The 15,593-nt window shown below is 41.0% G+C and overlaps 1 protein-coding gene across 6 annotated transcripts in view; it reads left to right on the top strand.

Moving 5' to 3' along the window:
• Positions 1–15,593, top strand: part of ZNF527 (zinc finger protein 527) — a 24,779-nt gene extending 9,186 nt beyond the window's left edge. The window contains exons 1-6 of one of the 6 annotated variants that reach the window (XM_027514226.1): positions 2,561–3,403; positions 5,247–5,367; positions 6,781–6,855; positions 8,672–8,788; positions 9,440–9,535; positions 13,402–15,593. In XM_027514226.1, coding sequence (XP_027370027.1) covers positions 8,719–8,788; positions 9,440–9,535; positions 13,402–14,975 — 1,740 coding nt within the window. In that variant the 5' untranslated portion in view covers positions 2,561–3,403; positions 5,247–5,367; positions 6,781–6,855; positions 8,672–8,718 and the 3' untranslated portion in view covers positions 14,976–15,593. Of the gene's footprint in view, positions 1–2,560; positions 3,404–5,246; positions 5,368–6,780; positions 6,856–8,671; positions 8,799–9,439; positions 9,536–13,401 lie in introns of those variants that run through there. The other 5 variants (XM_027514223.1, XM_027514225.1, XM_027514222.1 and 2 more) reach the window with 5 other exon arrangements.

Genomic DNA, 15,593 nt, shown 5'->3' with positions numbered 1-15,593 from the left:
TCTTGGCAATCATTTTTTTCTGTTTTTTTAATCAAAGAAGCAGCTTTATGCTTTTAATGATTTCTTCAATGTGTCTTTTTTATATTTGTTAATTTCTGTTAATATTTACTAATCTCAAGCTTTCTTTTTTATTGTATTGCATTTTCAATCTTATTTAATCATAATCTGGTTTATTTATTGCCTTTTTACTGTCCTGAAAGTCAGTTCATTTCTAAGTGGCATATAGTTTTCATTTTTTATTTTCTTTTATATATAAGAATTACTATTTCAGAGTACTTACAAGTGGCTAGATGGACATACTCATTTTTACAATATCCTAGTATTCAGCTTTTTATCTTATAGAATTGTAATCAATGTATTTTGTGATTTCTTCCATTTTAGTTCATAAAGTGTAGTTTTGAATGTGATTAAGCTTGAATCTTAAAGTATTTAATGTGAATGTATATATATCTATTTTAATAATATGCCAAGATTAACACAGACTTGTAAAATTTTATATTTTCTATATAGTTATTTTATTCTCCTTTTGTCTTGTATTAATGATCTGTTTTTATTTTTATTTATTAATTCATATTATATGTTTGAGGGACTTCCCAGGCGGTGCTAGTGGTAAAGAACATGCCTACTAGTGTAGGAGATGTAAGAGACACGGGTTTGATCCCTGGGTTGGGAAAATCCCCTGGAGAAGGGCATGGCAATCCACTCCAGTACCCAAGCAGTATTCTTGCCTGGAGAATCCCATGGACAGAGGAGCCTGATGGGCTACAGTCCATGGGGGCACAAAGAGTCAAACACAACTGAGCGACAAACACTTTGAACTCTTTCACTGGGGCTTCAGCTATTAGAGGACTCTTTCTGGGGAGGGGATTGGAGAGGATCTCCAGAGATGTGTTTTTATTTCAAGAACTTCTCTTTACTTCCACATATACCAAGATCTTGACTTGGGTGCACCTTCCAGGTTTGTTTTTTTTTTTTTTTTAACTTTCACTGACAAAGACTCTCCTTGACCAAACTTTAATCAGACTCCTCAGAACCCTCTTCTCAACTAGGCTTCAACCTTTGGGCTTCAGTGTTTGTCTTTGCATCACCCAGTTTTAGCAAGAATTCTGTCAAGTCAGTTTAGCTCATGTTCTTGATATCTGATCACTCATCACTCTGGCCTTCCCTCAGCAAGAATCCTATTAGTCAGCCTAGAGAGAATTCCCTCCTACCCCTTTATGTCTCCTCTTTATAATTTTCCATAAACTGACCACCCCCCAACCCTAACTTGCTCCTTGTCTATAAATCCTCTCTTGCTATATTTGGAATTGAGCCAGTTCTGTACTGAAGTCTCTTTTCTCCTATGGCAATAGTTCCTGAATTAAAAAAAAACAAAAACAAAAAACAGGCCCCTTCAAGTATCACTCAGTTCTTATTTTCTTTAACATCACTCACAGGTTCACATTCTTGGCCTCTTGACTGTGGATAGTTTTCTTAAAGCTGGGCCCTAAATAAAGTTGTCAAGGTTTGTCATAGCTTTCCTTCCAAAGAGCAAGAGTCTTTTAATTTCATGGCTTCAGTTACTGTCCACAGTGATACTGGAGCTTTGACAAACCTAGACAGCATATTAAAAAGCAGAGACATCACTTTGCCAACAAAGGTCTGTATAATCAAAGCTGTGGTTTTTCCAGTAGTCATGTTTGGATGTGAGTTGGACTATAAAGAAGGCTGAGTGCCAAAGAATTGATGCTTTCAAATTGTGCTGAGGAAGACTCTTGAGAATCTCTTGGACTGCAAGATCAAATCATTCAATCCTAAAGGAAATCAACCCTGAATATTCATGGGAAGGACTGATGCTGAAGCTGAAGCTCGACTACTTTAGCCATGTGATGCAAAGAGCCAACTCATTAGAAAAGACCCTGATGCTGGGAAAGACTGAAGGCAAAAGGAGAAGAGGGCAGCAGAGGATGAGATGGTTAGACAGCATCACCAACTTAATGCACATGAATTTGAGCAAATAGTGGGAGATGGTGAAGGACAGGGAAGCCTGGCATGCTGTAGTCCATGAGGTCACAAAGAGTTGGACATGATTTAGTGACTGAACAACACCAAAACAACAACAAATTAAAGTTGTAAAGTGAAAAGTTAGGAACAGTAATAAAAGAAACCTCAGAGATGCTGGCTACAATAATATAAATGGCTTTGATACAAGTGAGCATCTTCTTACAACTGAAATATAATTACTCTCTGTGCCTGCCATCACATTAGCGGCAAGTAGAGAAGGGATATGGGCTTCCCAGGTGGCACAGTGGTAAAGAATTTGCCTACCAATGCAGAAGATGCCAGCGTCTCAGCTTCCATCCCTGGCTTGGGGAGATTCCCTGGAGTAGGAAATGGCAGCCCAATCCAGTATTCTTGCCTGGAAAATGCCATGGACAGAGGAGACTGGTGGGGTACAGTCAGTCCATGTGGTCGCAAAGAGTCTGACACGACTGAGTGACTGAACGGGTGCGCGTGTACGGGCGCGCGTACACACACACACACACACACTCACACACACTCACACACACACAATATAAAAATAAGGATAATACTGACCCCGCCCTGGCTGGGGTGAGAGGTTGGGCAGGGAAGACAGAACAGTTGGACCTGGAGACAGACAGACAGACACACATACACAGGACACACAGACTGCTCTCCCACAGACTCAACTCTAAAGCCCAGAAACAAAGCTCCACCGCCAATTATGAGAAAACCTCCGCGGATCTCTGGGCTAAGAACACAGTTACAGAAACGTCATGCCCAAAGTCAGCCACAGTCCCTTACACATCCACAATCACTTTCCCATTCTTGGCAGATCCACAATCTCACACAATGACCCACAATCACGGGGCATGATTTAAAATACACAAGCTGACTACACTGACAGAACACGTCGCCCCGTGGTGCGCAAGCACAAAAGTGTGCAGCGACAGTCACACCCAAATCGCCACCCCTGAGCACTCAGTAACAGTCACGGACACGCGCAGCTTCAGCATTCCCTCACATACAGTTGCCCAGGGTCACTTAAATGCCCATTCACGATATCCCAGGTTATCACACAGTTCTGTGGGTACTCGGACTTGTGGCCGTGGCCTCCTGTCGTGCAGCCGTGTTGTTGGGGCGTGCTTCGCGGCCCTCTGGGAAATGTAGTTCATTCAGCAAGGAGGCCGAGGCGCAAAGCGTCTGGGACTTGTGGTCCTCAGGGTCGGAATGAAAAGCTGAGTCGCTAGTCTAGTTCCTTGCAGCTAGATGTTTCCCCAGCCGAACCCGGGGTCCGGTGAGCGTCAGTCCGCATCCCGCTGTGCCCCGCAGGGGATTCTGGGAGGCGACGTCGCGGGTCTCGGGTCGCTGGGCGGGTTTCCAGAGCCAGGGACACCGGGAGGTGAGTTGGGCCTGGCTGGCGCGAGAGCCAGAGATCAGGGCCGGGCTTGGGGGTGGCCCGGCAGGGATCGGGATGGGGACCAGGCGGGCGCCTCTGGGGAGACTGTGTGTCACCGTGTATGGCTGTGTGACAGTGTGTGTGTGTGACAGTGTGAACTTACGTGTCACTGTATGGTTGAACGCGACTCTGACCATCTGTCTCTGGCATAAAAGTGAGTCTGTTTCTGTGTGACGGTCTCCGCAGGTGTAATTGTGTTATTTGTGTATGGGTTTGTGAGAGACTACAGGTGTAACATTGTGTGTGTGTGACTGTTTGACCGCTTGTCCCTGTGGGTGTAACTGCGTTTAAAGTTGTGATTATGTACCCATGATCATCAGTCTGCAGGCATAATTTTGTATGAGTAATTGTGGCAGGATGTGTGACCTTGTGTGGTATGTCACTGTGTATGAGGTTGTGTGTGACTGTCTCTCTGTTGGAGTAATTGTGTATCATCTCTCTTTGCATTAATGCCAGTGTGTGTGTATGCGACATTATGTTTGCGATTGTGTGGCCATGTTTGTATGCATATGATTGGGAGAGAATTTGTATGTGTAGGTCAGACCTAGTATGTGATTATGAGACACAGAAAGATTAAAATTGCTCACCCACCTTCACACGGTTACTAAGTGACAGAACTGGGACTTTAGCCCAGGCTATTTAGCTCCAGAGTCTTTGCTTTTAATTTTTCAACTCTCTTGATCTTTTCCACATTGTGAGAGTGAAAAATGGGGGCCCTGGGTTCTGAGGGTGTTGCAGAGGATTGTCTGTGGTCTTGGCCCAGGACCTTCTGGACATGGAAATTAATTTGGATCTCTTCCTTCCGTCCCCTTGTGAGTCACAGAACCCAGTCTAAAGACATTGTAGTGAGACCATCCTCACATTGGCTGCCTTTCTGGAGGAAAGCCCAGCTTTCCTGTCCTTAGGCCATTGATTTTGAGATTTTAGGTTTGTCTGTGTCAAAACTCTTCCATGTTTAGTGCTGAGAGAGGCTAATCCATGGCTCTTTTTCTTACATACTAAGGAAAATCCCATGGACGGAGGAGCCTGGTAGGCTGCAGTCCATGGGGTTGCTAAGAGTCGGACACGACTGAGCGACTTCACTTTCACTTTTCACTTTCATGCATTGGAGGAGGAAATGGCAACCCACTCCAGTGTTCTTGCCTGGAGAATCCCAGGGACGGCGGGCCTGGTGGGCTGCCGTCTATGGGGTCGCACAGAGTCGGACACGACTGAAGCGACTTAGCAGCAGCAGCAAGTGAACTAAGATTTTGGTTCTGACTTTTTAATAAGGAAAGATGTTCTCATTTCCTTTTCAAACGTGTGTGTAAAATCTAAATGGCAACAAGGGTGGCACTTCTCTGTGCCAGGAGTTGGCTCAGGCATTTTAACAATGAGGAAAGGTTCTGGCAGTTGGATTGATTTGCCCAAGGTCACCTAGCCAGTGAGGAAAGGACTGGAGAGTCAATGTGTGCCTGGGGACTATATAAAGCCCAAATCTTTTCCATCACCTTCTTTCAGAGACTGACGGTTCTTTCAGACTTGAAAAATATTCATGATGCACAGCTATTTGAAACAAATTTAAAAGATATTTATTTTATGCAGATGCTACTTGGAGCTCCCCAATTCTGAAAAGACTTCGTTGATTTTCTTCTCAGGTTGCAAAGGCCTTTGTGGACAATTTCAGGCTGCATTGCACTAAGAAAATAATTTTCTTGGAGGTTGAGTTGACTAGTGCAGAGTAGCCCAGGATTAGGGGATTGTATATCTTAAATTCTGAGTCAAACACAACTGTCTTTGTTTTCAGAGTGAAGAAATGTTGGCTCTGAGAAGACAAGGAACTTGTTTCAGGCTGTATAGTTTCTTATTGGTTTGGTGTTGAAATTTGGCATGTTTACCTCAGGCTGAATTTCTGTGGAGAAATTAAGGTAACATCTTCCACCTCCAAAAATGCTTCTCTATAAAACATATAGCACTGATTTCTCAGGTTATGTTGATTATTTCCCATGCAAACACTGTGGTCTCTTGAAAGAGAACATTTTTTTCCCCCTAATATTTATTGTTGCTGTTGTTCAGTCACTAAGTAGTGTCTGACTACTTGCGACCCCGTGAGCTGCAGCACACCAGCCTTCCCTGTGTCTTTGACTAACTCCTGAAGTTTGCTCAAACTCATGTCTATTGATTTGGTGATGCCATCCCACCACCTCATCCTCTGTTGCCCCTTTCTCCTGCTGTCAATCTTTCCTAGCATCAGTGTCTTTTCCAGTGAGTTGGCTGTTCACATCAGGTGGCCAAAGTATTGGAGCTTCAGCTTCAGCATCAGTCCTTTCAATGAGTATTCAGGGTTGATTTCCTTGCAATCCAAGGGACTCTCAGAGTCTTAATATTTATTTTGTTTATTGATTTGGCTGGGCCAGGTCGTAGTTGTGGCATGTGGGATCTAGTTCCCTGACAGAGATCGAACCCAGGCCCCCTACATTGGGAGTCAGAGTCTTAGCCACTTGACCATCAGGGAAGTCTGGAGGACCAGTTTTTGAGTCACCCTGCAGTTTGACTCTTACGAATTTGAGTAAGCTGTCTAAGCTTTCTGAACCTCAGTTTCACTTGATATAAAATAGGTATAATAATACCTACCTTTGCAGTTTTGTGAAGATTAACTAAGATAATGACATATACAATATGTGTAACATTGCTATTTATATTACAGGAGCCACATTGAGATTTATTTATTTGTCTATCAAATCTGTTTTGAGCACTTGCAGTGGTTCTGGCATTATTATAGCCCTGGAGATACACAGGGACTTCCCTGGTGGCTCAGACAGTAAAGAATCTGCCTGCAATGCGGGAGACCTGGGTTCTATCTCTGGGTTGGGAAGATCCCCTGGAGGAGGGCATGGCAACCCACTCCAGCATTCTTGCCTGGAGAATCCCCATGGACAGAGGTGCCTGGCAGGCTACAGTCCATGGGGTTGCAAAGAACTGAGCAACTAAGCAACTGAGCAGTTAAGCACAGCACAGAGATACACAGTGAACCCAGTAAATCCTGGCTCTCTTAAATCTTGTACTATTACTTAGGAAGACAACAGAAAAAAAAGAAAGTAACATGTCCAGTGATGTTAAATGCTAAGAAGAAAAAGAAATCAAGATAAAGAAAAATAGTAACTGGGAAGGAGATTCTCTGTAGGTAAAATAAGGAGTTCCCTCCAATGTGATGCACAGACTGGTTCATATAAGGAAACTAGGGACCATAAAGGGGCAGGAAACCTCTCTGTGAGTCTCAGATCAGCAGCATAGGACTGCTGTTCCATTTTGTTGTTGTTCATATAACACCCCCTTTTTAGGACTTTTTTCTCCAAAAGAGAAAATTGAAGAAGGAAGGAAGAATGGCTGTTGGACTGTGTAAAGCCATGTCCCAGGTAAGTTGATGTTTTCAATTTGTTTTCAGAAATTCCATGTCATTTTTTAGGACTTTGGAGAGTCCCAGGTGGTCCGGTGAGCACTCTCTTCACTTCTCCCTCTCCACTGTTTGTTCAGATAATCCTTCTACAAAACATTTAGTATCTTTTTTTTTTTTAAACTCAGTGTTGTGCTGAAATGTATAATGGAACAGAACGTTTCATCTTTAGATGGATTGTGATTTGTTGTGTTAGAATGAAAGGATGGAGTGTGATTATCAAGTGCCCTTTTAACTAGGGAGGTCGAGGAATTTTTGTTTGTTTGTTTTTGGAAGTGACATTTAAGCAAAGAGAAACCTCAGTGAACATAGGGAGGAAGTTTTGTTGAGATCTGGGAAAGAGCTTTAAAAGTAGAAGGTGTGATGGGGTGAGGCAGGAGGGAAATCCAAGAGGGAGGAGATATATGTATACAAATAGCTGATTCACTTCGTTGTACAGCAGAAACTAAAACTGTTGTAAAGCAATTAAATTCCGATTTAAAAAAGACAAAAAATGGTAGAAAAAATAGCAAATGCAAAGTTACTGTGGTGGGAGCATGTTTGATGTATTTCAGGGATAGCAATAAGCTAGTATCATCAGAGGAAAATATGCACTGTGAGATTAGGAGAATAGCTGGGGACCAAATTAAACAGGCCCTTGAAAGTCATGACCAGAGCTTTGATTTTTGTTCTAAGGGTGAAGGAGAACCACTAGAGTGTTGGTGATGTGATCTGATTTATATTTTAAAAGGAAGGGAAATCAAAAGCAAGGAAGTAAGCGTGGAAGCGATGCTTCGTAATCCAGGTGGAAGGTGACAGCTACCTGGATTACGGTGGTGGCATTGGAGCTTGTGAGATTCTGGGTATCTATTGGAGATAGGAAATATGGCATTTGATCAGGGTTTGGTTATGGAGTGAGAGAGAGAGAAAGAAATCATGAATAACTACAAAGATTTTGACCTGGGCAATTGTGTATATGGTCATGCTGTTTACTGAGATGGGAAGATGGGCTGGGATGAGATAAAAATCAAGATTTGAGTTCCAGATAAATTAGAGAGACCTGTTGAATATCCAAGTGGAGTATTGGTTATATATCTGGAGTTTAGGACTGGAGATGTGAATTTGAGAGTTGTTAATGTATTTAAGGGCTTTCCCAGTGGCTCAGTGGTATAAGAATCTGCCTGCAATGCAGAGATACAGGAGACTTGGGTTCAATCCCTGGATGGAGAAGATCCCTTGGAGGAGGGCATGGCAACCAATTCCAGTGGTGTTGCTGGGAAAATCCCATGAACAGAGGAGCCTGGTGGGCTACAGTCCATGGGGTCACAGAGTTGGACATGACTGAAATGACTGAACGCAGTGTAGTTAAAGCCATGGGACAGGTTAAGATTATCTTGAGGGTAGGTTGTCGTGAATATAGGTAGGAAAGGGGTCTAGGGAGTGAGCTTAGGGCATTCAAAGGCTGACAAAAGGCTGACAGGAAGAGGAGGAACCAGCAAAAGAGACTGAGAAGGACTGATGCAGAAGGAAATCCAAAAGAGTGTGTGGGTCCTGGGAGTCAAGAGGAGAAGGCATTTCAAGGAGGAGATGATCAACTGAGTTAAATTCTTCTGATAGAGATGGAGGAAGATGCTTGGACTGTCTGGGAGTACTTGGTAAACAAAAAATTTTTTCTTTTTCTCTTTTTTTGTCTATAACATGTAGTATGTGGGATCTTAGTTCCTTGACCAGAGATTAAACTCACACCCCCTGCATTGGAAACATTGGAAATTCTCAAGAATTTTTTTTTTTAATTTCAGGGATTGGTGACCTTCAGGGATGTAGCTCTGAATTTTTCCCAAGAGGAATGGGAATGGCTGGACTCATCTCAGAAGGATTTGTACAGAGATGTCATGTTGGAGAACTACAGGAACTTGGTATGGCTTGGTAAGGATGTATACCCCCATAATTCAAATCTTCCCTATGAAGTATATTAGTTTCCTCCATTGGGAACATCTAGGGCATCTGAAATGCTTAGCTGGATTTCTACTTCTTGTTCCCAGGAAATTATTCAAAATATTTTCACAGAGTTATAAATGTAGTATTCCTTTTGCCACTGAATGATGGTTTGGGATAGCAGCATGAGTATGTCGTGGGAATTTTTAAAATTGCAAATCATGAGGTCCCATTATAGACCTACAGTATCTGGGAATAGCCCCAATAGTCTGGTTTTAATGAGCCCTCCAAATGGTTCTGATGCTCATTAATATTTGAGAACCATTGTGATTTCTGATTCGGTAGGGTCTGGGTTGGGGCAGCCTGAGAATTTGCATTTCTGTTTGGTTCCAAGACAATGGTTCTTTTCTGCTCTAGTACTTTGAGAATTGCTGCTATGACAGAAGCTTTGTCTTTCTCATCCTCCTTAGAAGCTTCTTTTTATTCTCTGGCCCTTTCTCTAATATCCTTTCTTACCTAGTGACCAAGGGATTGACCAAGGGATTGCTGTCACTGGAACAGCAATAGCAAGTGGATTTGTTTATCTGTCTGTCTGTCTCTTGCTTGTTCTCATTTTTCTTCCCCAATAACAGGACTCTCCATTTCTAAGCCCAACATGATCTCCTTATTGGAACAAGGGAAGGAACCTTGGATGGTGGAGAGAGAGATGTCGGATGGTCAACATGCAGGTGAGTGACAGGACTGGGCAGGGAGGGCTGTTGTAAGGTGGCAGCCAATGTGGTCATGAAAAGACTGCCTTGAACTTGAGGTGGCTGCCCTGGGCATCAAGGGATTGTTCCTGCCCTATTTCTATCAAATTATACTCTCAAGGATGTGTGCATGTGTGCTAAGTCACTTCAGTCATGTCCGGCTCTTTGTGATCCTGTGGACTGTAGCCTGCCAGGCTCCTCTGTCCATGGGATTCTCCAAGCAAGACTTCTGGAGTGGGTTGACATGCCCTCCTCCAGTGGATCTTCCCGGCCCAGGAATCAAACCCACGTCTCTTGCATTTCAGGTGGATTCTTTACCACTGCGCCACTGGGGACACCCTACCTCTACCTAAACCTTGAATCTTCTTCCTTTACACTTCTTTCCCCTTTATGGACAGAATTATATTCATTCCTAAATTTCTTTTTTTTTTTCACTTCAAGATTTCTTTATAGAGTTTTTATCAAAGTTATATATGCACATTAGTTGAAGAGACAAGAATTCACATCTAAGTATCCAATTACATGCAGATTTTTTTCAGTAAATACTATACAATTTAAGATTGGTTGAATCCATGGATGCCGAACTGCAGATTTGGAGGGCTGACTGTAAAATTATGCCCCTAGCCCCTGCATTGTTCATGGGTCAGCTGTACAGGAAATCACTCCATATTAGCTCCTAGAGAGCTTCTTCATTTTTCTAATGGCTGCAGAATACCCCATCATGTGGATATTATGGTAATTTATTCAGTATGTGGACATTTAGGATGTTTGCAGTAGTTTACAATTACAAACAATGCTGCAATAACTAACCTTGTACATACATATTTTCCTGTTGTTGAAGTGTTATTTTCAGGGTCATTTCCTAGATGTAAGATCACTAAGTAAGTGGATATGTAGTATTAGGAATTGCCAAATTCCTTCCCAAAAAAGTTGTACCAGTCTGCTTTCTGTATTTCTTATGGCTGCTGTAACAAATTACCATAAATTTGGTGGCTGAAAAAAAAACAGATTTATTATCTTATGTCTCTGGAGGTCAGAAGTTGAAAATGGATCTTGCAGGGCTAAAAACATTAGAAGCCTGCTTTCCTTCTGAAGGCCCTTGGGGAGAATCTGTTTCTTGCTTTTTTTATACTTTCTTTAGGGCCTTTACCCATCTTTTTATTTTCAACTGTGTAAAATCACTTTGATTTAAATGTGGGGTTTACAGGCAGTATATCAGTCTGGATCTCATTTCAATTTAATAAGTGAAAGTCCACCCACATTTTTTTATATGTTTAGGTTTAATTCTGTGTATTGTTGTATATTTTCTGATTTTTACAGTTTTTAAAAAAGACTTTCACTTGTCTGTTTTCCTAGCCTTTTTTTGGTCATGTAATACTGTAGTTTTTATAATAATTAGATTTTTCTTTTGATCTGGTGTTTCAACACTGTTTAAAGAAAAACAGAAAGAGACCTTCATGTTTCTTTAAACAGTGTTTATTCCTTCTATTACTTGATTGATCAGCTTTAAAAATTAGCCTTTGATTTTTTTTTTTTTTTTGCCTTTTACAGATGAAAAAGGTAAGCTATCCTTCCTTCCTAAAAGGCTTCCTTGATGGCTCAATTGGTAAAGAATCTGGCTGCAATGCAGGAGACCCTGGTTCAATTCCTGGGTCGGGAAGATCCACTGGAGAAGGGAATAGGCTACCCACTCTAGTGTTCTTGGGGTTCCCTTGTGGCTCAGCTGGTAAAGAATCTGCCTGCAATGCGGGAGACCCTGGCTTGATCCCTGGGTTGGGAAGATGCCCTGGAGAAGGGAAAGGCTACCCACTCCAGTATTCTGGCCTGGAGAATTCCCTGGACTGTATAGCCCATGGGGTCGCAAAGAGTTGAACATGACTGAACGACTTTCACTTTACAGATGCGTCAAAAGGTAGCCTTATTATATTCCTCACCTTCTCTTCCCAAATTTTGTTAGTTGTATGGTTTTTACATTGTCCAGGCATATTATATTTACATGGTCTGGCAGCTCAGATGGTAAAGAATCTGCTGGCAGTGCAAAAGATCCAGGTTCAATCCCTGGGTCAGGAAGAACCCCTGAAGAAGGAAATGGCAAACCACTCCAGTATTCTTGCCTGGAGAATTCCATGGGCAGAGGTGCCTGGCAGATTACAGTCCATGGGGTCTCAAAGAGTCAAAGACGACTGAGCAACTAACACTTTGACTTTCTTTCACTTATTTTTTTGTCAAATTTATCCTAACTTTTTCTTTTGTTTTATTTCTGTAGCTAAATATATTTAGTGTTTTCCACTAGTTTCTTTTGTTGAAGTTTCTCTGGACATCTCTTGATTGACTGAAATCTGTTCTTTAGCAATTTCCTCAAAAAGTGTTCATGCAAATGATGTCCCCTAAGCTCTACCTTGTTCATAGTTGGCCATTCTTTTCTTAAGTTTCTTATAGTGTATTGGTATTGAATGTTGTTACAAAGAATCCTGATGCCATCTTGATATTTTCTCTTCTGTGTAAGTACCTTTATATTTTGTTCTGATCTCTTAAAAGGTTCTTTTATTTTAAAGTCATTTTAGTGGGGCATGTTTCAGTCTTGACCATTTTGGGTCACTTTTTCCTAGTAGATATGTTCTCTTTCAGGATGGAGATTTGAGTTTTTATTTCAGGAAATATTTTTTTATTTTTATTGATGAATTAAAAAACATGAAAGTATAGAGAATAATATAATAATATAGTAAAGGGTTTCCTGCTGCTGCTGCTGCTAAGTCACTTCAGTCGTGTCCAACTCTGTGCAACCCTATAGACAGCAGCCCACCAGGCTCCCCCGTCCCTGGGATTCTCCAGGCAAGAACACTGGAGTGGGTTGCCATTTCGTTCTCCAATGCATGAAAGTGAAAAGTGAAAGTGAAGTCGTTCAGTCGTGTCCGACTCTTAGCGACCCCATGGACTGCAGCCTACCAGGCTCCTCTGTCCATGGGATTTTCCAGGCAAGAGTACTGGAGTGGGGTGCCATTGCCTTCTCCAAAGGGATTCCTACTGATGAGCAATTTATGTATTTCTCAGTTGCTTACTTGGTTACTTGGTGTATTATTCATTTAATATACTACCTGATTTAAGTTTTGATATTTAAGAATCTTGCCTTTTATCTGTGAGACTGGTCTGATACAAGAACAGTGAAATAGGTCAGTAGAACAATAAAGAAATTTCAAAAATACACCCATGTATATGTGAGAATTTGGTATTTGATAAAAATAGCCTTTCACATTAGTGGTACAAAAAGATTTTTGTAAAAGTTATGGATAATATTTGCATAATATTGGATTTTGGAAAAATCTTTCTTAAAATGACTGCAAAGCCAGACTCTATAATGAAAAGACTGGGAGATTTGAGTTCAAACTTTATCAGAAGCATTATAAATGAAGATGACATGTGACAATAAAAAGTGATGATTTGAGGGAGAAAAATACTTATAAAGCTATACCACCTTATTTATAATGACTTCTATAAACCACTTAAAAGAAGATGTCAGTATAATTAAAATGTATGCAAAAATATATAAGAGGTACAAAAATGTATATGAAAATGCTCAATTTTCAGAGACTTGCAAAGTAACATAATAATGAGGTACTCTTTACTTGTAGGGGCAAAGGTTTTTAGAATGATGTTAGCCAGTGTGAATCAGTTTGAAGACATGTATTTCATGTTGCTGACAGGAATGTAAATTGATAAAAAAAAAAGTCAGAAGCACTACTTTCTCCCCTCTTTCCCTCAAGTAAATTCTTTAATTCCTTCTATAATGATTTTCTTTCTCCTTGTAAAGGTGAAAAGGAGACATTTGCTTTCTTGATATTTTTCAGACTGGGAGTCTTGGTATGAGATCAAGGCGTTATCTCCAAAGTGGTACACTGATGAAGAGGAAATATCGCAGGGGGTGATAACAAAAAGACTTACAAGTTATAGCCTTGAATTCTCCAGTTTCAGAGAAGCCTGGAAATATGAGGCTGAATTTGAGCGGCATCAAGGAAATCAGGAGAGGCATTTCAGGCAAGTGGCAACTCTTAAGGAAATCTCTGCTGTGAAGAAAGACAGTGAATATAATAATTCTGAGAGAAACATTCTCTTGAAGTCAGTACTTTTAACACAACAGAGAGTTCCTCCTGTAGAGCAAGTACATAAATTTGGTATTTTTAACAAAATGTTCCCCCCAAATTCAGTTCTAATTGAACATAAAAGACTGCATGCCGAGAAGGAATCTTTGATAGGTAATGAATGTGAAGAATTCAACCAGAGCACATACCTTAGTAAAGATGTAGAAATTTCTCCTGGGGAGAAATCTTATGAAAGTAATGATTTTTCAAACCTCTTAAGTTTCCATTCATTACTTACTCAACATCAAGCAACTCATTTTGGAAAATCACCCCATGGATATGATGAGTATGGCAATGCCTTTAGCTGTTACTCGTATTTTAGTCAACCTCAGAGAATTCATAATAGAGAGAAACCATATGCATGCAATGACTGTGGCAAGGGCTTCAGCCATGACTTTTTTCTCAGTGAGCATCAGAGAACTCATATTGGGGAGAAACCATATGAATGTAAGGAATGTAACAAAGCTTTCCGACAGAGTGCACACCTTGCTCAACATCAGAGAATCCACACTGGAGAGAAACCCTTTGCATGCAATGAATGTGGGAAGGCCTTTAGCCGTTATGCCTTCCTTGTTGAACATCAGAGAATTCACACAGGAGAGAAACCATATGAATGTAAGGAATGTAACAAAGCCTTCAGACAGAGCGCACACCTTAATCAACATCAGAGAATTCACACTGGAGAGAAACCCTATGAATGTAATCAATGTGGAAAAGCCTTCAGTAGACGCATAGCCCTTACTCTGCATCAGAGAATTCATACAGGAGAGAAACCCTTTAAATGTAACGAATGTGGGAAGACCTTTGGCTATCGCTCACACCTTAATCAACATCAGAGAATTCACACCGGTGAAAAGCCCTATGAGTGCATCAAATGTGGGAAGTTTTTTAGGACTGACTCACAACTTAATCGACATCATAGAATTCATACTGGAGAGAGGCCTTTTGAATGCAATAAATGTGGGAAAGCGTTCAGTGATGCTTTAGTTCTAATTCATCATAAAAGAAGTCATGCAGGAGAGAAACCCTATGAATGTAACAAATGTGGGAAGGCCTTCAGTTGTGGCTCATACCTTAATCAACATCAGAGAATTCATACTGGAGAGAAACCCTACGAATGTAATGAGTGTGGAAAGGCTTTCCATCAGGTCTTGTCCCTTAGGCTACACCAGAGAATTCATGCCGGAGAAAAACCCTATAACTGTAATGAATGTGGGAACAATTTTAGCCGTGCTTCAACCCTTAGACGACATCAGAAAATTCATAATAGAAAAATTCTCTGATTATGTGTAATAAGAAAACATGTAGTCACCACTTGGTCCTTATTAAATAAATATCAATGAATTCTTCAGTTAGTAATTCTACTAATATGAATGTAGTAAATATGGAAAAGTCTCCAGTTCACAAGCATCCCTTATTTTAAATAACCTGAGTAGTAGCCATCTATTACTTTTGGATCTGTCGTATGCTGCATCTGAGACTGAACCCATCCTCAGTACCTACCATTCTGATGAAATTATTTAATCAGGGAGAGTAGTGATCAATTATTTTCCTCAACCTAACTAGAAATGAGGGGTTTTCAGACGGCCCTGTCTAGACCAGTAGAGCCCTAGGAAGGTACGGTTATGGCTAATGAGAAAAGATCTTTTCTTTCCTCGCCCCCCCGCCCCCCACTGGAATTGCAGATGTCAAGGATTTGATAAAAACTCACCAGTAGCCTTTCTGTTACCACATAAAGCCTTCCCAAGATAAATCCAATACAAAGAAATTGGAGATAATAGAGAGAAATATGAGGATGTTGTTTGATCTGGATCCAGTCATGTCTGAAGCCTACACCATCTTTGACATTTTCATTTTTGTGATCTAATAAATTTTCTCTTTTTTTGCTTCAGTTAATTTGA

The sequence above is a fragment of the Bos indicus x Bos taurus genome, chromosome 18 (assembly GCF_003369695.1).
Source record: "Bos indicus x Bos taurus breed Angus x Brahman F1 hybrid chromosome 18, Bos_hybrid_MaternalHap_v2.0, whole genome shotgun sequence".
Lineage (NCBI taxonomy): Eukaryota > Metazoa > Chordata > Mammalia > Artiodactyla > Bovidae > Bos > Bos indicus x Bos taurus.
Note: the sequence above shows the minus strand (reverse complement) of the source record. Positions and strands in the feature narration are given on the sequence as shown.